General features: G+C 48.8%; 1 protein-coding gene across 3 annotated transcripts in view; it reads left to right on the top strand.

Annotated features, from left to right (window-relative positions):
• Kdm4a (lysine demethylase 4A) overlaps window positions 1-24,766 on the top strand; it is a 47,791-nt gene that overhangs the window by 15,342 nt on the left and 7,683 nt on the right. For all 3 annotated transcript variants that reach the window (XM_034502141.2, XM_034502140.2, XM_034502139.2), the window contains exons 7-18: window positions 559-662; window positions 1,006-1,143; window positions 2,402-2,646; window positions 3,192-3,391; window positions 5,309-5,679; window positions 13,985-14,105; window positions 18,171-18,352; window positions 19,849-20,053; window positions 20,479-20,555; window positions 20,987-21,042; window positions 22,885-22,993; window positions 23,411-23,596. In XM_034502141.2, coding sequence (XP_034358032.1) covers window positions 559-662; window positions 1,006-1,143; window positions 2,402-2,646; window positions 3,192-3,391; window positions 5,309-5,679; window positions 13,985-14,105; window positions 18,171-18,352; window positions 19,849-20,053; window positions 20,479-20,555; window positions 20,987-21,042; window positions 22,885-22,993; window positions 23,411-23,596 — 1,994 coding nt within the window. The remainder of the gene's footprint in view (window positions 1-558; window positions 663-1,005; window positions 1,144-2,401; window positions 2,647-3,191; window positions 3,392-5,308; window positions 5,680-13,984; window positions 14,106-18,170; window positions 18,353-19,848; window positions 20,054-20,478; window positions 20,556-20,986; window positions 21,043-22,884; window positions 22,994-23,410; window positions 23,597-24,766) is intronic.

Genomic DNA, 24,766 nt, shown 5'->3' on the forward strand with positions numbered 1-24,766 from the left:
GGAGCAGCATCAGCACCCCAGCCCCACCCCACCCCCCCCCTGCTTTTTTTTTTTTTTTTTTTTTTTTTTTTTTTTTTTTTTTTTTTTTTTTTTTGGTCAGGCTAGGTGGCTCATGCCTTTAATCTCAGAAGAGGCAGGCTGATCTTTGAGTCTTGATCTTCATAGTTCCAGGCTAACCCTGGGTACATAGTGACAATCCCTACCCCCTCAAAATGGTTTTTTTTTTTTTTTTTAATTATAATTTTAACTTACATGCTTGAATGTCTCTCTGTGTTAGTACTGTTTGAGGAAGCCAAAAGAGGATGTTGGGTTCCTTGGAACGGAGTTACAGGTGGTTGTGAGCTGCCCACCATGGGTGCTGGAAACCAGACTCAGCTCTTCTGTAAGAGCAGTAAATGCAATGCTCTTAACTATTGAACCGTCCCCCCAGCCCCTCTTAACATCACTTTGGTGACTGTCCTTTAGTGATTACCCCTGAGCTCTGCAGATGGGAAGTAACCCCAGAATCACGGAGCTTAGGCAGAGCCTCACTAACTCAGACCTACCATCCTTTCACAGGCTTTTTCCCAGGGAGTGCTCAAAGCTGTGAGGCTTTTCTTCGCCACAAGATGACCCTTATCTCCCCATTAATGCTGAAGAAGTATGGCATTCCCTTTGACAAGGTGAGCTGGCTGTGGTCCCCACAGAAGGCCCTGGGCTTACGCAGAAAGAAGCAGCCCTTCTACAGAGTTTGCAGTCTATTGTTCTTGTCTCTAGGGTGGAGTTTGATAACAGCAGGTGGCTAATGTGTTCTCCTGGTGCTGTGGGCTTGCGGGATTAATCTGGAGGATTGGTTAATTAGTCTCTTAGCATACATGTGATATGTTAAGTGGCAGTTCAAGCACTGGCAGTTTTGCCTTACCCGTGGTTGATTGTCTAAGTGGTAGCAAAGACACACTCAGGAGCTCAGGTCTATGCTAGGCCTCTGTCTGTTGCGGCAGTTACTTCAAGTCCTCCCTTCTTCAGGTGACCCAAGAAGCAGGAGAGTTTATGATCACTTTTCCATATGGTTACCATGCTGGTTTCAACCATGGCTTCAACTGTGCAGAGTCTACCAATTTTGCTACCCGTCGGTGGATTGAGTATGGCAAGCAAGCTGTACTGGTAAGCCTACGTGATTTCTTCCATAACACTGTGGGCAGAAGTGTCTGACTGAGGACATTCTGGTCAGAACATTTTCTAACGGTTGGGACATGATGTCCTGGCCTGTGTGAGATGTGACCAACTTGCCCTGGGGCTTCACAAAGGTCTCATGTGTACATATCAAGAGCCTACATTAGGCACAACATTGAGTTAAAAGCATGACTAGCTTCCCAAGGTCCTCTAGGGCAACCCATATAGGAAACACCTCCACGAAGGCTGCTATTTGCAACCACTGCATACCAGGACCTGGTGAACTTAATTAGCTGAAGAAAAAAAAGTATTCACTCTGCAAGCACACTACTGTGTGTGTGCACATGCATGTGTGTTGCTAACTGGGACTGAGGATTGATCCAAGGGTATTTTGCATGTTAAACAAGTGTTTACCATTGAGCAATAGCCTCAGCCATTTTAATCCTCTCAGACAGCTTGGATTGCTTGTGTGCTGTTACTTAGTTAGACATCTCTCCTGTGAGAGTCTTAGGGCAAGCAGCAGGGCTTAGACTGTTGACCTAAAATAATAAACTTGCCTATTTGGTTCCAGCATGGGTACCCAGGGGCAGGTAGCTGCTCACCACTGGGGAAGCGTTTGCAGATTTTGTCTCTACCTGTTCTCCTTAGACCTATTGGGTTTGGTTGGTTGAGCCACATGCTATATGCATTCTGCTTTTTGATTTTCCTGTTTGCTTGGACTTGAAGGTTCTCTAGGACAGTGAACTCTCAGTCTGGGAACCAAAGCAGTATTATTATTGTTTTGAACTTCTGCATCAGCTAAAATTGATCTATTAAATTTGGCATATATTATACAAAATAATGCACTCCATCATGTCACATCTTCTTTCTTCATTCCTTTTTTTTTTTTTTTTTTTTTTTTTAAATTTGAAACAGTCTCACTATGTAGCCCTGGCTGTCCTGAACTTACTATGTAGACCAGGCTGGCCTCATACTCACAGAGATCCACCTGTCTCTGCCTCCCAAGTACTGGGATTAAAGGCATGCACTGTCTCATGTCATTTTGTCATTTTTATATATGTTAAGACGTACTAAGTTATACTTCCCCCACTCACCTCTCTTGTGCCCTGCCCCAACAATGTGATTTTAAATGCTTGGAACACACTTAGAGGATGGAGATGCGGCATGTGTGTGTGTGTGTGTGTGTGTGTGTGTGAGTGTGAGTTGACCAGGTTGACCAGGCGTCCTCACTGTTGCTCTCCTCTGGCAGTGCTCCTGCAGAAAAGATATGGTAAAGATCTCCATGGATGTGTTTGTGAGGCGGTTCCAGCCGGAACGCTACAAACTATGGAAAGCCGGGAAGGACAGCACGGTTATTGACCACACTCTGCCCACACCGGAAGCAGCCGAGTTTCTGAAGGACAGCGGACTAACCCCGAGAGCTGGGAATGAGGAGTGCCCGGAGGAGGACACAGACGATGCTGAGCAGGGAGAGGAGGGCGATGTGAAGAGAAGGTACTGGGCAAGCTGTGGGCTTGGCTCTGGGGAAGGGGGGGGGAGGGGGTTGTCACCACAGTTTGAGTGTTTCTACGTTGTTTGCACTGCACACAGGCAGGTTTTGGAAACAGCTCTGGAAGTCACAGCACTGATGACCCAGCAGCTCACTGTGGTCCCTGGTCAGGCATGAGGGTGGTGAGCCTGGGCTGCTGTACGCAGCGTGCGTTTTCCCCGGCACCACAGAAATAACTTTTGAAAGAAGTGTGGTAGGAGTGAGACTTGTTCTGGGGGAATAAGGAGTTGTAACTGGTTTCATCAGGGTTTGAACCAGAGGATCTATGCATACTCAGGAAAGACTGGAGGGGCCTGCATGCCTTGCCTCAGTCCTCATGTCCAAGGTGGGCAGCAGGGTCTGCACTGTTCAGATGATAGAATGGGCTGGGAGGTGTTGAGGCAGGCGTGGCCATTTGCTTTGGGTTGTGCGTGGCATGTATGACAGCATTTGGGTGGACGGTGAATGGGTGACTGTATGTGCTCTTAGAAGGTTTGTTGTCTCCTTGCAGTCTGGCCAAGCACCGAATAGGGACAAAGAGACACCGGGTCTGTCTGGAAATACCACAGGAGGTCAGTCAGAGCGAGCTCTTCCCCAAGGAAGAGCTGAGTTCTGGACAGTATGAGATGACAGAGTGCCAGGCCACCCTCGCCCCAGTGAGGCCCACCCACAGCTCTGTGCGGCAAGTTGAGGACAGCCTCCCCTTCCCAGGTGAGCTGACAGGACTGGTTTGTCCATAGCCCATACTGACATCTGTCTGTTTGAGGCTTAGTGTTGTATTGAGTTGCAGGGTGACTGGTCTGTGGACACTTTGCTTGGGGACATGTAGGGCAGCCAGATACAGAGGAAGAGGCTTGTTCCACTGCCTGGTGAGGACTCAGGGAACCACCAAAGACGAAAGGCTTCTGTGAAGGTGGTTTCAGTCATATTAGGTGGGTAGGTGCAGCAGGGGCACCTGAGTGAGGTAAAGTCAGAAAAAGCCTGGTGATGGGAACCACCATCTCTTGGAGCCCTTGGTGATTTCCTCTAAATTTGATGTTGGGTTGGGAAGGATGGATTGTAGTCTGTGGCCAGGCTGGATAAGAGGGGCGAGATGATTGGAGGGATGCTGTTTTATTTTATTATTTATTCTATTTTTTTAAAAAACTTTATTTATGGGGCCAAGTAATCCCAGCATTGGCAAGGCAGGGGCAGGTGAGTCTCTGAGAGTTTGAGGCCAGCCTAGTTTGCATACTGAGTTACAGGCTAGCCAGGGCTACATAGTAAGAATCTGTCTAAAAAATAAATGAATGAATGAGTGAATAGGAAAGAAAAACAATAGCAAAATTTCTATTTATTGTTGTGACTGCTTTGCGTGCACATGTGTGCACCACAGAGAAACACTTGGCAGAGTATGGTCTTTTACCTTCTTGTGAGTTCCTGGATTGGACCTAGGTTTGCAAGGCTTCTGTTGTTACCTGCTGAGCCATCTCACTGGCTCTTATCTTATTAATTATTCATTTTTGTTTTTAAATTTTTAGATAGGCTCTAGGTATCCCTGGCTGTCCTAGAACTCTTTTTTGTAGCCCACAATTTCTAGCTGTCATGGCCTCCCAAGAGCTGATAGAGCTGGTATTGAGGCTCGTGCCACCACTGCTGGCTTATGCTTTGTTTTTTTTTTTTTTTTTTGTTTGTTTATTTCTTTTATTTATTTTAATATTTATTTATTTATTGAGACAGTGTTTCACTGTATATCCTTGACTGTCCTGGAACTAGTTCTGTAGATCAGGCAGGCCTCGAACTTACAGAGAACCTCATTCCTCTGTCTTCCAGCATATTGGTTTTTTTGAAGCAAGGTCTCACTTTGTAGCCCAGGCTAGTTTTGAACTAGGCATCCTCTTGCCTCAGGCTCCTGACTGTTGGGATTACAGGCATGTGCCACAGACCTTGGTTTGTTTGTTTTTAGTCATTGTCTTGCTCTGTAGCCCTGACTGGCCTTCAACTGGCTATCCTCCTGCCTTTCAAATTCTGGGATTGTAGGCAATTACCACTTTGTCCATCTTAATTAAATACAACTGTCTATGTTAGAGGAGTGCAGGGTCCGGCCATTGTAGTGTTTGTTCACTTTGAGGCCGGAGGACCTGTGTCGTAGGAGACGTGGTGTTTTGGGAGCAGTTACTCAGATAAGCACCAAGTCTAGATTTTTTAGACAGGTTTATTTTGGACTTGAAGAAATCTGTTTACTATCCCATTGTATGTCTGATGGTTAGATAGCACTGTGGTCATGCACTTTGGGCTCAGGTAGCTCTTAGCAGATTTCTTTAACTGGCAGCTGAGCTTCTGCTACATGAGGGAATGGCAGCAGGCACTTGCTCGTACTTTTATCATAATTGAGTTATGACATCTTATGCCCGGGACTTGGGTTTAAGACAGCTGAAAATGAATGGTAGGTTCCTCACATAGCAAGGAGAGGGAGAAATTGGGGCCCCTAGAGGGAGCACAGTTGGTTCTGATCACATGGTGGCCTTGTCAGTGAAGGCCAGTATGTGAAGCCGCTTCTCACTTAGAGCCCAAGTTTGTTATATTTTACCAGCCTACCTTCATCAAGTTTATCTGCCTGATTCCATCTGATACGCACCTGTGTTTCAGATTATTCTGACCCCACTGAAGTCAAATTTGAAGAGCTGAAGAATGTCAAACTCGAAGACGAGGGTGAGGAGGACGAGCCCGAAGCAGCTGCACTGGACCTTTCTGTGAATCCTGCGTCCGTAGGAGGACGCCTCATCTTCGCGGGTTCCAAAAAGAAATCCTCTTCCAGCCTGGGCTCCAGTTCATCTCAGGATTCAGTTTCTTCAGATTCTGAAACCACCGAGTCTGTCTCTTGCCAGGGCCAAGAGAAAACAGGAGTGCTCACCGTGCACAGCTATGCAAGAGGGGATGGCGTGGCTGCCACGGGAGAGCCGAGTGTGAAGAAGAAACGCAGCGCCCCCCGCAGCATCAGCGAGCAGGAGCTGGCAGAGGTACAGGCCCTGTGCAGAGCTGTGGGAGGCCACTGCCCTGCGAGGGTGTGGGAGGGCAGTAGAGGCTCCCTCTGTCTCATCTTGCATCTACTGCTGCATCTGTTGTGTCAGAATGCCAGGTGATACTTCCTGTCTTTCCAGTTTACTCTTCACTGGCTCTTATCTTTTCTCTGTGTGCCTTTCAATCCAGAGGCCCACACCTCAGCAGCAGCTCAGGAACTATGCAGTGTAAAACCCAAGCTGGGCTGGATGCTCTGGTGTGGTGGGAGCTCTTCCTAGACTCCTCGCCTAGAGACAGGAAGGTTTGAATGGTAGTTGTTGCAGCCCAGATGTTTTGAGGTTTGAGATGAGGTGGCAGTCTTAGGTACTCACTGTCCTATTACTGTGAGACAGGGTAACCAAGGCAACTCTTATAAATACTTACAAGAGATAATTACAATACTTATACGTATAAACATTTGTAAGAGAAAACATTTAATTGAGGGCTGGCTTCCAGTCCTTCACCATCATGGCGAGAAGCATGACAGTCATGGCGCTGGAGAAGTAATTGCTTCCTCCTGATCTGCAGGCAGAAAGGGAGAGAGCTAGGCTTGGCATGGGCTTTTGAAACTACAAAGTGACACATTTCTACCAACTAGGCCACACCCCCTGTTCCTTACATATAGTGGCCCTCCCTGGTGACTGAGCATTCAAACATGAGCCTCTGGGGAACATTTTTAGTCAAACCACCACAGTGGCCTTTCTCATCCTAATATTCAAGGGGCATTTTCTTCTTAGGATTCTCAGTGCTCTATGGAATCCTAGCTTGTCATTGGTATACCAGGATGAATTCCCAAAGCTGTACCCCGAGCTGTGTTTGTTCAGGTTTCCTCCTAGTACCCACTGTCAGCAGAACCTACTCCATTTTGTACATCCTGACTCCTGGCAGGTCTGCCATGCTGAGAAGGACATGAATGGGCTGCAGCTGATTCACCTCTCCCACATAACCTTACTCCCTGGCTTCACAGATTGCAGGCAGGGTAGAGTGGACAGGCTGGGCAGAATGCTGCACACGTGTAATCCTAGCATTTGGGAGGGTGAGGTTGGATTCGGGGTTCCTGGTCATCCTTGGCTGCATAAAGAGCTTGAGATCGGCCTGGGCTGTGGTAGACCCTGTCTTAAGTAATTGTAAAAAGGTGCTAGTAAGATTGGCCAAGGTGCTTGCCTACAGGCCTAATGACCTGAATTCCATTTCTGAACCCACATTGTAGGAGGAGAGATCCAGCCCCCGAAGTTGTTTCTGACCTCCACATGTGTGCTGTGGTGGATGCGCAGTTGAGGGCGCGGACCCCGAGTGTCTACGCTCCTTTGCCTGTACTTTGGTTGTTGTTTGAGACAAGATCTCTCTGTGAACATCTGGCTGGCCTTGAACTCACAGAGATCTCTCTGGCTTTCTTTTTCCCTTTATATTAAGTAGCTTGTTTGGTTGGTTATCTTTGAAAAACAGGAATGCTTCATGAGTCCAATGTCACCCGTGCAGATGGCCATGTGGACCTTCCCTATATGGCCCAGTAGATGTCCTGCTGGCTCGTTTCTCTTTCTCACTTGTCCACGTTTCCTCAGTGTTGCTTTCACCCCTATTTAAGCTTCCTTTACCCCTGTATGTTTTTTTTTTTAAAAAAAATCCTTATTTTGAATTATGTGTATGTGTGTGCTCTTTGTGTGGGTCTGTACAACTTTACCTGTGAACTCATATCTTCAGCACCTTGGTTGTTTTGTTTTTTCTTTTTGGCTAGGATCTTGCTATGTAATTTTTTCTTTCTTTAGGATTGGATTTATATGATATGTGGGTACCTCATACATGACACTTGGGGGTCAGAGGACAACTTTCAGGAGGCAGTTCTCTTCTTCCACCCTGTTAGGGTAGGGCTGCAGTGTGCTCCAGGCTATGTGGCCTGAGAACTTTTGGCTAGTCCTGCCTCCCGGCTCGCCTTAGTGCTGGGATTACACATATCCACCACCAACTACATCTAGCTTTTCATATGGATTATAGGGACAGAACTCAGGTCGTCAGGTTTGTGTGTCAAGTGCTTTTACCTAACGGGTCATCTGACTGACTTGCTATTTGATGTACCCCAGGCTGGCCTTGAGCTTTTCTGCTCCCTGACTCCCGCTTCTGCCTCATACACAGCACCCCATCTTTTCGGAACTCAGACAAATCTTGTTATTAAGGTTCTCACTAAGTTGCCCAGGCTGACCTGGAATTCACTATGTAGTCTTGATCTAAAGAGCCTCCAGCCCTGGCCTCCTGAGAACGGGGACTACAGCTTCACTGTATACCTGGCTTCTTATTTTTTTTTTTTTTTTTGAGAACAGCTTTTCCTCTTCCATTGTGCGGTCCCATGGATCAAACTCACAGGTTGTCCGTCTTGGTGGTGGGTAGTGCTCCTACCCGCTGAGCGGTTTCATGGCTCTCCCTCCACTTGTCTTTAGTACCCAGCTAGTTCTCTCCACTTCCTCTGAGTGTCAAGACTCATTTTCTGTAGACTTCCTCTGTGCATCTCGTAGTGGTAGCAGGCTAATGAATTAATAACCTCACGATTCCTCTGGATGCCGTGGCCGCTGGTCTCTGTAACCCTTAGTGCAGCACCCACAAGAGAACGCCTTTGCCTTGGAGACCGTGTTAAACCTTGCAGCTGCCCCCTCGTTCTTTCTCACAAGCCCTCAGAGCCAGCCTGCCCTGCTATGGCACAGCAGTTTACCCCGTCTGCCCTGTGCTTGCAGAATCCTGACTTCCTGCCCCCAGTTGCAGTCACAGTCCAAAGAGTAGCTCACAAAGATGTAATGGGTACTAAATATTTTATGAACATTGTTCAGTCCATTACTGTAAATTAATGTTACTGGAGGTTTTTTTGGTGTGTTTTTTTATTTTTATATTTGGAGAGCCCAGTGCGAGCCAATAAATGCCAGTCATCTCATTTTCTTCCTATATTTGATATCAGTTAAGTGATGGATTTAAAAAAAAAAGAGCATATGGGGCCTAGGTGTCATTTTGTTATCAGTCAGTACGATTGAACAAAGTGGCTTTTCTTTTTAACCTGTTGGTAAGTGGTCCTATTCCTCTCTTGCTTTCAAATAGATGGATGACCTAGAGACAGGCTGTGCTGGGTGTCCATAAGCCCCGGGAAGGGCCAGAGCCTTGCCCAAGCTCTCGCATAGAGAGGTTGCAGACTAGCATGCACTCTGCAGCAGGCAGACTGCAGCTCACTGCACATCCATGGTATGGACAGAAGCCAAGACACCTTCGCCATGGTAACCTGCAGGATAGGGAGGCTTCTCTTCAGCTGCTTCTTGGTCCTGCCAGAGAGCCCACTGAACTTAGTCTCCTTTCCATTTCTTTGTGGATTCTCATTCTCGGTAATTCTTCTCTGTTCTCTGTCAGTATCTGCTGGCAGATACTTTGAACTACTTAAGTTCTCTAAAGAGGTCTTGTCTGATTGTCCTGCTTGCTTTCCTGTGGAGTCATTAGGGCCTGTGTTCTGTATGTCAGGACTGCCTTCCAGGACCTCTTTGAGAGCTATAAGTACGAACAGATAGGAGCATACAGTCCCAGCACTGGGTGATGTTGGGTAGTGGAGTTCCCATTGAAAGAGCTGGCAGCCCAGTCTGGTTGAGCAGGGCTGTAGAAAAGGAGACTTTTGGCGCAGTCTTGAAGTTTGGAGGAATACACCAGGTAGATAGAAGGTGATTGGAACAGGGGTCTGGGAGAGGAGAGACCCCTCTTCTTCATGGTTCCAACAGACCACACCAAGGTCAGAGCATGATAGGTCTGCTCAGCTTGCTGTGTTTGGAGACTGAGATGTACAAAGGTGGAACATGAGCGCTGTGGGACGTTTGTGGGTGCCTGTCCTGCAGATCTGACCTCAAGCTCTTGTGCCTAATTCTCCATTTGGCTTGTACTACTTTAAACCCAGATGCCTCGCAACTTCTTTAATGTTTTCCTTATCTTTTGGGTCTCACAGTATATCACTGGCTAGCGTGGAACTCACCTTGTGAACAAGGCTGTCCTTGAACATACGGAGATCCACCTACCTTTGCCTCCCTGGTGCTGAGAGAAAAAAGAATGTGCTACCAACCCAGTTCACTAGGTTTGCTCCATGAAAGGAGGAAAAAGGATTTAAAAAAGAAAAAAGAAAAGCTCTTGGTCAGGCTTTGGTGGCACTCTTGTAGTCCCAGCACTCAGCAGGGTCTGTGAGTTTGAGGCCAGCCTGGTCTACAGAGCAAGTTCTAGGACAGCCAGGGCTATACAGAGAAACCCTGACTTAAAAACCATTTAAAAAAAAAAAAAAAGCCCATCGGGAACTTGCTCCTTTGGTTTGAAGATGGCGCTGGGCCGCATGACGTGGGTGGGGGGCAGAAGGCGCACCTGAGTTTCTAGAAGGTAGGAACCCAGGACTGGGAGACAGGATGGCTGACATGTGACACAGCTCAGACAACTGGGCTATGGCTTCCTGGAGTGGCAAGAACATCACCTGAGGAAAATAGAGATTCCAAGCAAACTGAAGGTGTGTTTAGTGTTTGGTTAGTGAGTTGAGATCAGGGCACACTGAATGTCACCTGCCTGTGAGGTTGTCAGGGGGCCTGCACTAGCATGGTGGAGGTAGATGGTGAGGGGGTGGGGACATGCCACAGGATGGACACAGGACACAGAGGATGAGAAGCATCATCGAGCATCATTGGGAGGTCAGATCCAGTAAAGAGCGGTGTATTCCGCTCCAAGATAGTGGGAGATATGGCCAAGTGCGTCAGGAATCAGAGGGCCGGAGCCTGCAAAGTGGGAGAGGTTGCAGCTGATGGGGAAAGACTGGTTGGATCCAGGACATGGCTGAAGTTGGGGATAGAAGTGGGCATCATGGCACAGGTGGAAGGACTGGGAGGGAATGGCTATACATAGGGCTTTTGCTTTTTTTTTTTTTTTTTTTGTTTTTTTTTTTTTGTTTGGTTGGGTTTTTTTGTTTTTTTTTTTTTTTTTTTTTTTTTTTTTGGTTTTTTTTCGAGACAGAGTTTCTCTGTGTAGCCCTGGCTGTCCTGGAACTCACTCTGTAGACCAGGCTGGCCTCGAACTCAGAAATCCACCTGCCTCTGCCTCCCAAGTGCTGGGATTAAAGGTGTGCGCCACCACCGCCCGGCTTTTGCTTTGTTTTTTAAATATAATGAAACATAATGGCAAATTTACCATCTGTTTCCAGTGTCCTGTTCAGTAGATGTTTTTTTGGAATGGGAGGAGATAGGAGTTGTTTCCAGGGTTTCCTTCCTCAGTGTAACCCAGCTCTTATCTGAAGCCATTTCTTTGCATTGTGTTCCATTCTCCTTGGAAACCCTGCAGGCATCAGGCTGGAAAGGAAGATAAGCACATAGAAGCTAGCCTCTTCCATTCATAAGCACATAGAAGCTAGCCTCTTCCATTCATAAGCACATAGAAGCTAGCCTCTTCCATTCATAAGCAAATAGAAGCTAGCCTCTTCCATTCAGCATCCTCCTCTTCTCAGAACTAGGAAGATCCTCCAAGCTTGGCCCACGAGCTTTCCGTCCTTATGGAGTGAGTGACTGAAGGTCAGGCTTGTTTTAGTGAGAAGCCAGCATGGAGGTTTGGCTAGGTCGTCATGGAGGCTCAACAGCTTTGCCTGTCCTCAGAGATCTGACAGGGCTGACTGTGTTTGGAAAGACAGGGTTCCTGAGAGCATAGTGTGTCTCAGGTACTTACACCCCGCCCCTGCTGTCCTCTAGCTATAACTGGGCCACTTGCTTTCAGTGTGTATGCTGCTGTCCATATCCAGGCTCTGTCCAGAGCCATCTGGCAGGCTAGCTTTGGTGACAGTGCCCTGCAGAAGTACCAGGAGTGGCATTCCCAGGGGCCAGGAGGCCATGGAGATACATCTGCTACAGAACTGCTTGTTCAGGCAAGGCCAGGAACAGATGCTTCTGTGCAGGACAAGCCTCATTGGCAACAAGGTCTTCAACACTGTGTGCCACATGTTAGAGAGGAGACAACTTTCTGGAATCTGGGGTCCAGCTTTATTGAAGAGGCTCCCAACCCCTCTTTGCTTCTGTTGCTGTTTGCGCCTTAGAGACTATATTGGTCCTGCCCAGATCATCTGGGATAGCCCCCGTTTTACAGCCACCTGGTTCTCAGTCTTAGGTCTTCATTGTCACATCAACATAACATGTTCACAGGGTTAGGTCATGGGCATTCTGTCTGCCACGTGTCTTGCTGTCTCCATTTTACTGATTTATTTCTCCCTGGCTGTAGGCCATGCTTAGATGGCCCATCCTGGAGGCCACTCCATCCTCAGACTAATCTAACTTCTCTTGCTCTCCTCATAGACGGGCTGAGGTGCGATTCCTTCCTGTTGCTGCTGTCTGCTGGGATAAGTAGACAATAGGTCTAGACATCCGGGTTGCCGTGTGTTTGGGCACCTCTCTGCTTCATGAAGTCTTCTGGGCTTTGTGAGATTCCATACTTTTTTGCAGTCCTGGGGAGCCTTCCCAGCTGTGTGGGGATCCTCACTTGTCTCCAGCTGAGTGCTGAGGGACCTTCCTTACATACATTGTTCACTTTATGATGTAGAGGGTTAAGCCTGGCCTGGTCATGCTCAGCAGGGGTAGTGCTTCTTAACTACACCATGGCGCCCCATTGTACATTAGAAAGACACTCCTTTGGGCATACCGTGTAGGCGGGATCTGTTTGGAAGTCTGGTTGTGTGTCACAGGCAGTGCCTATGAAACATCCTCACTCTGCCTTGTTCTGGTAGGTTCCATGAATTTTTCACCCAGGGAAACTAGATTTTATCCTGTCAGTCTCTTGCTTGACACCTCCTTTGTTCCTGAGGGGCCTTTGCACATAGGTGTCCAGTCAACATTTGTTGAATGGAGGGTCTCATGAACTCTGTAACTTGTTGGTACACTTGTATTTGCAGGAATAGGCATCTGCCTGAATGTGGCTGGTACAGAACTATTTCCTCTTGAGATCCCAAGTGCTGTCTTGAAGCTCTGGGGTGCTCTGTATTCTATGAGTCCAGAAGACCTCCAGAGTGGCCCTGTAGTGCCACCACTTTTCTGTAGATTTGAGGCATAAGTATCGAAGAGTGGCCGACTTCTAGGCCTCATTTCCTCCCTTAATGGTTTTGCCAAGTCGGTGTCTCGTAATGTCAGTATAACCAATTTTTAAGTATGTTGATTAAAAAGGAACTTGTGGAGTATTAATCAGCCCTGTGCGTCTTAAACCTAATTATGTTTGCTCAGGCATGATGCAAATACAGTGTTAAACAACCTTCCCGGATCATCTGGGCCAGAGGGCAGACACTATGTTGGCTGATGCTTTTTCTCAGAGAAAAGGAAGCTCACATCACTAAGGGTGCTAGCAGTAGCCACGAGAGCCCGGTCTCAACAGGGTGGAAGGTAGGGTTGGAGCTGGGCTGCCATCCTTGCAGTGGCTTAGGTGCCACGTCCCTTTGTCTGTCTTTTAAGTTCTCAGTGTGGAGGGCCAGCTGCCCAGCATTGCAACAGATGCTGACCTCCAGAGGAAAGGGCCGCCTTTACTCCTGGTGCCCTGATGTGCTTCGTGGGAGAGTCCCTGCCTTGTTTAGGCAGCTTCTGAGAAGGCCAAGAAGCAAGACATAAACAGATTTTTGACCTAAGTTCTAAAGTACACTGGTATAGACTGGTTTACATGGCACTATGGCGTATGCTTTTCTGAGACATGTTTTTTTAAATTTCTCTAAACTTTTATTGTATTTGTGCGTGAGTATTTGGCATCTATATATGTCTGTGCACTTCATGTGTACAGTGCCTGAGACATACAGAAGAGGGTGTTGACCTCCCTGGAAACGGAGCTTAACATGATTGTGGGGAGTTCCGGGACAGCAAAAGGCTATACAGAGAAACCCTGTCTTGAAAAACAAAAAAAAAAAAAAAAAAAAAAAAAAAAAAAAAAACAAACAAAAAAAAAAAAAAAAGGAACAGAACCCAGAACCTCTGGAAGAACACCTTAACCACTGAGCCATCCCTCCAGCCCCCAAATTGAGTTTTTGTGTGTTCATTCTTACATTTGTTTCCTCTGCCCCTCTTCCTCCCTCAGCTCTCCTGCATCCCTCCCTTCCTCCTGTTTCTGAGACTTTGCACTCCACACGTAGCCCATGTGGCCTTTGACTGCTTTGTCCTCTTACCTCAGCCTCCTGAGAGGTGAGGCTCTCAGGTGTTTGCAGGGGTGTGTCATCACAGCACCCTGCAGTTTCATCACCTAGCTGATTGGCTGTGGTGTGCTCAGGTTGCAGATGAGTACATGCTTTCCCTGGAGGAGAACAAGAAGACCAAGGGTCGCCGCCAGCCCCTGAGTAAGCTCCCACGCCACCACCCGCTCGTGTTGCAGGAGTGTGGCAGTGATGACGGTAAGTAGTCTCTCCTTACTAGAAGGAAAGCAGGTCCCCATAGCGAACCTCACCCTCACAGGGCCCCAGAGGTCAGGGGTGGGCGTGGGCCTGTGGCTTGGCCCTTTTTCTCCTGGTCATTGAGGGCAGAGGACAATTCAGGGCTCCTGGGCTGTATAATTGTATGTAGGCGCTTTCCTCTCCTTTCCTTTCCTTTCTTTTCCTAGAAGGTACAAGGCTGGTTTTTCAGGATAGTAAGTTCCATCAATGATGCCAAGCCCTGTACTGGATGTTTGCATACAAAACTGGCTAAGATATGTGTATATCCTCAAGGTGCCCTCATGATAGTGGGGTGGCTAGCTAAAGGGATGTAAGTGTAAAGAAAGGAGTTGAGGGGACAGCATGAGTAAGCACAGGGATGGGGATGGGAGCTCGGGTAGGGGAGCTGCTGATTGGCAGTGCTACCCAGCTCAGGGACACAACTTCAGCTGAAGTGAGCAAGGCAGAAGTGGAGCTGGCTGTACACAGCTTTCCTCACGAGCCCACCGAGGCTGTCTTCACAGGCAGTTAGGAGCCGTGGAGGTGTGTTTGAAGCAGGGGAGCAGCACCGTTAGGTTGGCATTAGAAGGACTGCTAGGCCAGCTGGGCTCAGATGCTGGTGGGGTGGGAGAAGTGGAAGTCGTGAAGATGGTGCCAGCCAAATTGAGCAGCAGTCTGTAGAGCTGGGAGGGTAGTCCACAGGGAGGAAGGTGAGTTGATGGCTTTGTGTCCTAACGCTTTTGACTTCAGAAACCCAAGTTTAGTGTGGATAGAGGAAATTGATGTGGGAAGACATTGATATGTAGAATTATTTTTAAATGAAAGGGTCTCACTCATCAAGGAGGACAAGAAGCTTGAGCAGAGGCTGGAGATAGAACAGAGGAGACAGAAGAGGGAGCTAAGAGATCTGTGCAAGGAGAACTAGGAAGTGTGGCTCTGTCTGAAGCTCATCTTGGCAATAGCAGGGAGTGGTTACCTCAGCTGCCTGGAGCAGCAGGAGGATGCTGGGAGGCGCCCGCAGGAACTGGCAGGAGCATGCTTGTGGAACCTGAGCCACTTGCGCTGCTGCCTGTCCCCTCCTGTGACTTGCTGTCACAGCTCATCTCTCAGTTTTCCTTTATAGAAAGTATGTGCCAGCCTGGGTGCAGGGACAGCCTACAGGCCCTGGGATCAGAAGTGGCCAGACCCTGAGTCTTGTCCCAGCAGTCCCTCTGAGCCTGTGCTCGGAGAGCTTCTGCCTCTTGTATGATTTCTTACCTCAGTGCTTTAAAATAACCCTGGTTAGCCAGGCGGCAGTGATGCATGCCTTTAATCCCTGCACTTGGGAGGCAAAGGCAGGTGGATCTCTGAGTTTCAGGCCAGTTTGGTCTACAGAGCAGCCAGTTCTAAGACAGCCAAGGTTACACAGAATTTAAAAAAAAAAAAAAAAAAAAAAAAAAAAAAGAACCCTGTCTCAAAAGGCAAAAACCAACCAATCAAACAAAAAGACAGACTGTAGGGGGAAAAAAAGTTTCCAAGAGGCAAAAGAAAAATTACCCAAAGAGTATGTGAATACTGAATACATACACTTCTAGGCACATATAAATTGTTGTCTGAGTGTGCCTTTTGAAATAATGTAACTGATGTCATCTGTCTCTACATTTTGTGATAAGCAGTGTTCAGTTATGGCAAAGTGAAGGGAAACTGTGGTCTCCCCATGTGTCAGTTGATATCAGAACTTTTACTATGAGTCTGTCTTCTTTCTTTCTGCCGGTACATTATTGACACGGTATAATACAGCCCAGGCTGGCCTTGAGTTTCTGATCCTCTTGCCTCTACTTCCCCGAGCTGGCCAGCATAGCCTGCTCTGGCAGCTTGGCTTCTCCTGGACACCCACCTGCTTTGTCCTCCGGAGGACGATGTGATTATCTGGTGTCTTCACTGTCCTCTTTTATTTTTTGAGACAGGGTTTCTCTGTGTAGTCTTGGCTGTCCTAAAACTAACTCTGTAGACCAGGCTGGCCTTGAACTCAGAGATCCGAGTGCCTCTGTCTCCTGAGTGCCGGCATTAAAGGGATGCACCATCACTGTGCGCGCCTGCGCGCGTACTCTCTCTCTCTTCTCTCTTCTCTCTTCTCTCTCTCTCTTCTCTCTTCTCTCTCTCTCTCTCTCTCTCTCTCTCTCTCTCTCTCTAACTTTTTTAAAAAAGCATTTTTATCTGAATTACAACATTTTCAGTGAGATACACACGTCTTGACTATAAGGCTCTGTGAAGCTTTGCATATGTAAACTGTTAAAATTTTGATTCCTGCAATTTTTACTTAACACAGTGGAAGTCTCCCCTTGGCATTCAGTGTTCCCATATGTCATGGCTTGGGCCACTTTTGGCTTTGTGAGTAGAGCAGATGTCAGTATGTGAAGACGGGGCTATGAGCTCGTCTATTTCTGTCCCTACTGCACTCTCTTGGTCCCTCATGTTTGGGTCAGGCACTCTGGCTCCAGTCTGAACTGTGGGGCTCTTAGAGGCTGTTTGGCTCATTCACATTGACCTCCTTACGCTACAGTGGCCCTTCATGGGGGCTGGCTGTGCACAATGGCAGCTGCCAGATCCCTTTAGATGAAACCTGACGTATGAAGGTGGAGGAAGAAATGGTTTATCTGCATTGTCCTGGAGTTGCCTGGAGTGAGCAAACGGGCACCTAATATAGGCATGCCCACTACAGCTGACTCTAGGCTGCTTTGCAGAGATCTCGGAGCCTCTGGGGAAGGAGTGTTTTTATCTTAGCCAGTAGCACTGCAGTGGATTGCAAATACACAGTCCCCTGTGCAGTAGCCTCATGGCAATACCTGATGGGCACACTGTCAGAGCCAATTTCCTGTCAGCCACTGAATGCATGGCCAGAGGGATAGGACAACAGGGGCTTCTCATCTCCACATTCAACTGCAGTTCCTACAGGCTTGAGACACCACGCCTGTGTATTGCAGCAGTCTGTTCTGACTGCTTCTATCAGAGTTCCCAACCCCCTCCCAGCATTCAGAATTGTTAAGGCTCTGCCCTGCTCCTTGACCTTGTATGTGCCAGGAACTAGTAGGCTTTGGGCCTTTACTGTTCTGTGAGAATACTTCCACTGTTTTCTATTCTGCAGCGAGTCTCACTCTTCTGGAAGGATGGACCCAGAGGAGGATTTTTCCTTGGTTGTGGTTAAGAGTGCCTGAGTTTTGAGGCCTGCTGCCCAGCACACTGAAGAGAGATGAGGAGTCTATGGCCCAGGGCTTTGAGGAAGGCCAGGAAGTTACTGATTCAGGCTATACAATACTGGATGGTCTCTAGGATCAGTGTTTCTCTCCCTCACCCCCAATCTTTGAACATGCAATAGCCATTTTAATTTCCTGACTGGCTGGATTATGCCTGCGAGCTCTCCATTCACAAGCTCCTGGTTGAAAGGTGACATAGACATTTTATGGCCAGGAAGAAGATTCATCCTCTGAGATCCTGGGAAGTCCTGCCTCAAACAGGCAGTTTGTTCTCCCCTCATGCCCCGGACTTTCCAGAGTGAGCTGGAAAGTTCTGACTGAGGGCCATGATGTAACATCTTTCAACCTTACCAGTCCTCTGTGTGTCTCTCCCTGTTTCCCCAGCACAACTGAAGGGAAAGCCCAGAGGAGAAAGGACTTAACTTGCTGGCATTTTGGAGGCAGCAAACAGCATAGTTTCTGGCAGGCTGCTGCTTTATTCTGCTGCTCACAGAGGGCAGAAGGTTGAATGTGGCAGCTGTTACAGGGAACAGAGTAGGATGAGCACCCAAAACCTGAGGAAGAATAGAGACCCTGAGTCACTCTGACCAGAGAAAGCAGTTCTGACGGCCACCCTATTCCCCCACGTTCCCGCTCACATCCCAGCTAAGTCAGAGGGCCTTAAAGGAGTCTGTTGGTAATTGTTTGGCTCCCGCCTCTTATCACTCTCTGGAATCTTAACCCGGGGCTGGGGGTTGCTGGCTCAGCTCTGCACTGTAGGCAGACGTCCCCTGTGCAGGCTGGTGCTAACTCAGGCTTCTGTTTCCTCCTCTAGAGACTTCTGAACAGCTGACCCCCGAGGAAGAGGCTGAGGAGACAGAGGCTTGGGCCAAGCCTCTGAGCCAGCTGTGGCAGAACCGACCCCCGAACTTTGAGGCCGAAAAGGAATTCAATGAGATCATGGCCCAACAGGCCCCTCACTGTGCTGTGTGTATGATCTTCCAGACCTACCATCAGGTGAGCGTGCAGTGCTGCCATCAGGCATCCTGGGCCAGCAATTGAGGAAGCTGGGTTTAATTATAGGCACGAGGCTTGCCACTGCTTGTCTTTAGGGGCCTTTCCCCTAGCATCCTGGTTCTGTGAGTGCTGGTACGGCTTTGCCAGGCAGATAGCCCTTCAGAATGCTTTGATCTGGTGACCCTTGTTTATGACACAGACCTCGCTGTTTGCAGAGCATAGTGTTCCTTCTTATCTTCCTGGACTGGGGTTCTTTCTGCTTGATCCTATGCAGTCCTGGTCAGTTAGGGTACATAAATGCAGTTCTTTCCCATTTGACATCGGCCTTGGGTGAGGAGCCAGGTCTTCTCACACCATTTTCTTTTTCCCCTCCTCATTGTCATAGTGAATACTGCCTGACCAGAAGGCAGCTGGGGCCCAGAGGGGTGGGAGGGCAGACTGACACAGTGAAGGCTGGGCTCAACTGTAGTCTTCCCATGCCGGGCCACCGATGATCTCACATCGTGGCTCACTTTGGGTCAAGCTCCAGAAGGTCAGATAGGAATTCACAGCAGCAGGTACCGAGTAACCAATTCAGGCTTAGATGTGTCCTCCGCAGCGTGGCAGTGGGTAAGCAGTTTCCCTATGGCGGTTTCACTGGCACAGCTGCCCCGAGCTTGGCAAGGCCCCAGGCTCATGCTTGCAGAAGGATGGCATCAAGACCCACATGCTGGATCAACAGCTATTGCTTTGTATCCATTGGAAGCAAAGCAAAGAACTGTTTGTGCCTGTGTTTTTGAGGGAGGTGACTGCCTGATTGTTACTGTCAGCAGATCTCCTAGGTGGGGGCCAGACTTTCTTGAATGGCATAGGCTCAGAGGGTGACACGCTTCCAGGCTCTGTCCTTGGAATGGGGATCATGGTGCCATCCAGCGGCAGAGCCAGAGGATATTTGTAGTGACTATAGTTTGCCAAGGGCAGTATGAAACATAATGTTCTTTCTAGAGAGGCCCCAAGCCAGGAATCACAGGTGGGGACCCAGCCATGTGACAGTGCCACAGTTCAGGTGACTTGCTGATGTGGCCCGGCAGAGGCAGTCAGTGCTAGTCCATTAGGAGTATAGACTCTGGGTGCTGTCTCCGAGTGGGACTGCCATGTGGCACAGCACCTGGGGGACAGTCAGTGCCTTGCTGCTGGTGTCTCGGTGCATTTTATTATCACTTGGTTTGGGAAGACTGAAGTCCCAGGTGCCTCTTACTTGCTCCCTTTTCTCAGTTGTCCCCCAGGGCCCTTTGTTTGATGCTGCTGTGAGAAATTGAATTTGAGTCATTAGAGGTAACTTCAATTAGTAGCTTCAGGATAATGGCTGTTCACCAGGGAGCTGTAGCTGCAGCCATACCCGGGAGAGGCCCAGCTTTCTGCTGATGGAGCAGGTGGAGGGCTAGAAGCACAGCTACGTGCTCACCGAGCTGTGTGCTCACTACCCTGTGCCTGTTCGTTCTCTGCCGTTCACTCAGGTGGAATTTGGAAGCTTCAGTCAGAGCTGTGGGAATGCTTCAGAATCAGCTGCCCAGACTCAGAGGACCAAACCGTTGATCCCTGAAATGTGCTTTACCACAACTGGCTGCAGCACAGACATAAATCTGTCCACCCCTTACCTAGAGGAGGATGGCACCAGCATGCTAGTGTCCTGCAAGAAGTGCAGTGTCCGGGTCCACGCCAGTGAGTACCTCTCACCTGCTCTCACGGGAACTTCCTGCTTGCTGGAAGCTGTTGTTACTGAATGGCCTTCCCAGTCTCCTGTTGCAAAGGATGCTTTTGTCTTCTTGGGAAGTTGGTGGCTGGTGGATGAGTTGCTTTGTGGCTCTAGCATCCTGTCAACGTGGGGTCTCTGGGTTGTGGGTATCTAGAGATTAGTCCTTAGATACTTACTAGGGAGATGTACCAGTGAATCCATAGCTTCTGACTTTCCTAAGTCTTGGGACCATACTGTATGGTTGAGCCCTAAGGACTCTGGCCCAGAACTGAGGGATTTCTGTGTGATTGACTATCTTTGGGAATGGTATCTATGGAAGAGTACTGTGCATGTACGATCTAATGCCAGCCCCTGGGTTGGGTTTCATTTGCTCTTGTGCTGTTCTCATTAGGCTGCTATGGTGTCCCCCCTGCAAAGGCTTCTGAAGAATGGATGTGCTCTCGATGTTCAGCCAATGCCCTGGAGGAAGTGAGTGTCCCCATGCTTTTCCCATCTCTCCAGAAGACTGGGGTGGCTTTGGGGCTAGCCTCTTTCCATGCTGGACATAATTCATGTCCACAGCAGCTGGCTTAGGATTTGGTACTCCGGGATGTCAGAGCGAGTGGATCCGAGAGCTGCGTTTGTGCTGTAGGGCCAGATCAGGGAGTGGCCATCACTCCCTTTGAAGAGTTCAGCTCTGGGTTTGGAGTCTCAGGGTGTGGCTCAAGTGATTCATTATGTAGTTCTAATTATGCAGTATGACTTGTCTCTTCCAGGGGAGTCCTGACTACAGGGCATGTACCTGAAGGCCCACCTGCCATTGCTTTCTGGCAGAGTTTAGTTGTCCACAGGAAGTCTCAGGAGGGCAGACTGTATGTAGTGAATTGTTGGTAACTGATTTCCTTCTGCTTTCCGGGCAGGACTGCTGTTTATGCTCATTGCGTGGAGGGGCCCTGCAGAGAGCCAACGATGACAGGTGAGTTCTCTGGGAAGAGGGTGATGCCCAGGACCCATTCTGAAGCATATGCATTGCTTTGAGGGCAGTAGCTGTCCTGAGGGAGTGGGGAAGACTCAGGCAGCGCATGGTACAGGCTGGAATAGGATGAGCAAGACTGCCCTAGACTGCCTGCCTTGCTTCGACTTTTTCTCAGAGGCAGAGATGTAAATAGTGTTCTTCTTTGAGAGAGGATGGCCCTGAGAAAATGACACAGGCATTTTGTGATCTGGCAGTGAGGACATTGACCTGGTTGCAGTTACCTGCCTGTTTCCCCTTTTTTGGGGGGGTTCCCTCCCTCCCCCCCTCCCCCCCTAGACAGAGTTTCTCTGTGTAGCCCTGGCTGTCCTGGAAATCACTCTGTAGACCAGGCTGGCCTCTAACTCGGAAATCTGCCTGCCTTTGCCTCCCAAGTGCTGGGATTAAAGGCGTGCGGCACCACTACCCAGCAGTCCTTTTCTTAAAAATGAATTTATTTTTATATGTGTGGATGTTTTGTCTGCATTGTATATCTGGGCATCATGTGCACAGGTTTCCACAGAGACCAGACGAAGACTTTGGATCCTCTTGGGACTAGAGGAGATCCAAGTGGTTTTAAGGCACTATGTGGGCTCTGGGAATTGAACCCAGGTGCCCTGGAAGAGTAGCCAGTGCTCTTAACCACTGAGTTAGCTCTCTGGTCTTGTTTCTTTCTTTTAAGACAGGGTCTCCTGAAATGTCCTGTTGATCTTCCTGCCTCAGCCTCCCACAGACTTGGATTGCAGATATGTACCACGCCAAGCACTCCCACAGACTTAACTCTCCCTGGCTAGACCTGCTGTTTGGAGATCAGGCGAATGTCTCCAAGGGGGAACTGTTGGACACTGAGGAGAGCTTAGGCAGGCCACCCATTGTTAGATCTATAGAAGTTTCTGGGTTTCTCAGCTACTATACAACGTATTCTCATTGAGTTGTATCTTTGTGCTGTCTCGGGTCTACCTTTTCTGAGGAGGAAACACAAGCTGTTGAGGGTTTGGTCTATAAGGACTTCTGATTAGAGTTGCACACATGGATTGACAGCAGCCAGCGGTGGATAGCCTGCCTCTGAATAAAATCCCACGAGTGTCCAGCCTCCCATCCTTGCAGCATCCCCATACTGCTTGTGGTGGATGGCTATGTGGCTGTGCCTCACTCCTTTACAGATACATGGCTATTACCAGTGGTCACTGTAATTCTCCCAGGGCAGGTAGGGGCTGGCTGGTAACACTTTATTTAAGTGGAAATGGCTGTGCTTGAACCTCTCACCTTTGCCCTTTAACCTTTGATCTATGTTCTGCCCTCTAAGGCCAGACCTGCTCCCATCCCCAGTAACAGCCCTACCAGTAGTGCAGACTTTTGATTCCATGGTTCCTGTAGGTTTTCATATGAGTGGACCTAGTTGGAGCTGAACCCAGGGCCTTGTGCATTTGGTGCAAACCATCAGTGGAATCCCAGCATTCCACAGTCTTGGGTTTCTCCACTTCGGGCATGTCTGTTTCCTAAAAGTTGTCTGGGCCAGAAAAGCCTGAAGCACCGCTTCTGATTATTTATTCCCTTTCTGAACCTACCACACTCCATCAGCCATGAGTCTGCTTATTTGTCAGAGTAAGGAGGTGGTATAAATGGGTTGATCCTGCACTGGCCCTGGGCAGTGTGTGCACGGTACTACATGTGGTGGTAAATGACACTTTTCCTCCTGGGACCTGGGACCTGGGTGACACAGCGGTCATGCTGGGTGATGGAGGGTTTGTCAACAGGCCCCTGGGGCTATAGAAATAGGTGACTGAGGCCTTCCTCTTTTGGCAGATGGGTTCATGTTTCATGTGCTGTGGCAATTCTAGAAGCAAGGTTTGTCAACATTGCTGAAAGAAGTCCAGTGGATGTGAGCAAAATCCCTCTGCCCCGCTTCAAACTGGTAAGCCAGAGTGGGCTTGGGGTTTGCATGGCTTCCCACTGAGTCTGGGGAGCTGAGTGCATTTCGGCTCTGGTCAGGCTCGTTCTACCCTACTGCACCGTTGCCTCATGGGTACTTTACATTGGGCACAGGGGTAGAGCAATCCCTGGGCACTCCCATGTATTGGGAGGGGGTCAGTTTCTGATGGCTTGGTTTTGTGCATATTAGAGGGGAAACAAGAAGAGATGGACGCTCATTCCATGGTATCGTGTGTGCGCTCTCTCTCTCTTTCTCTCCCTCCTTCTCTCTTTCTCTCCCTCTCTCTCTTTCTCTCTCTGTCTCTCTCTCTGTCTCTCTCTCTGTCTCTGTCTCTCTCTCTCTCTCTCTCTCTCTCTCTCTCTCTCTCTCTCTCTCTCTCTCTCTCTCTCTCCTGTGCAGAGGTGTGTCTTTTGTAAGAAGCGGAGGAAACGGAACGCTGGCTGTTGTGTGCAGTGCTCTCATGGCCGCTGCCCCACCGCCTTCCACGTGAGTTGTGCCCAGGCTGCTGGGGTGATGATGCAACCTGACGACTGGCCCTTTGTTGTCTTCATCACGTGCTTCCGACACAAGATTCCCAATCTGGAGGTGAGAGGGCCCCATGATAGAGTCCTCTTGAGTGGTTTCAGGGCCATTTTCTTTGCACGTTGGCAAGTTCTTCCATCAGCACAAACCCTTGTTGGAAATGTTAATCAGTTAGCAACAGACACGTGGCTCAGTCTGACCATTTCTTGCCTTGGTCTTCACAGTTCAGTGGTACTACACTAACCATGGCTTGGTTCTTTGGTTTACCTGTTTCCTTGCTTAAGTCTCCTGAGCATCCTCACCAAGTGGCCTGGGACGTCAGAGCCGCTCTGTAAGTGCTGAGAGCTGATACCTCTGACAGTTGGACATTTTCTACCTCATAGGAGGGAGTTCACAGTTCTCTCAGTGGTGACATGTGCAGGACATGTGGGAAATGACCTGTAGAGCCCTGAAGGGGCTTGGGCGGGCTCCAAGGAAGAAGAAGGGAGTTAGAGTGTAATCATAGCTTCAGAAGCAGTGGACTATGTCTTATAAGAACGAACATTCAGGGTGGCTCTGGGAATCTGGCAGGTAGTCACAGAAAGTGAGCAGCACCCTGGGAGGAGGCCCTGGCCTGCCATTTAAGTTTCCTTCTTTCTGAATGAGGGTAATGCCCGGGAGGCCATGATTTTGAGTCGTCTGTGTGCAGCTGTGCACATACATTGGCAGCACATGGGCAGAAGAACAGCTTTTGGGAGTCAGTTCTCTCGTTCTGCCTTGTTGATGTAGGGTTTCTTGCATCTGCTGCACCGTGCACCCCACCAAGGCTAGCTGGCCACTTAGCTTCCAGGTGATTGTCCAGGTGACACCTCTCACCTTGAAACAGGCATGCTGTGATTTCACTGTGCCTGTCACAGTGACTGGCTTTTGTTCTGTTTTGTTTTGGAGACGGGGTCTCTGTAGTCCTGGCTTTCTTAGACCATGGAGGCCTCTAACTCACAGAGATCTGCCTGCCTCTACCTCCAAAGTTCAGGGATTAAAGGTGTGCTCCCCAACACATGGCTGGCATTTTAAATGTGAGTTCCTAGGACTGACCTCAGATATTCAGGCTTAGGCCATAAGTACTTTTCCATGCTGAGCCACCTCACTGGCCCCTGAGGAGCTGCTGTGAGCAACCACTAGGCAGCTTGGGGTGATGCTGAGAGCAAAGCTTGGATGTTTTCAGCAGGATAGTTCAATGCAGTCTTCACTGGA

This window comes from Arvicanthis niloticus, chromosome 5 (genome assembly GCF_011762505.2).
Source record: "Arvicanthis niloticus isolate mArvNil1 chromosome 5, mArvNil1.pat.X, whole genome shotgun sequence".
Classification (NCBI taxonomy): domain Eukaryota; kingdom Metazoa; phylum Chordata; class Mammalia; order Rodentia; family Muridae; genus Arvicanthis; species Arvicanthis niloticus.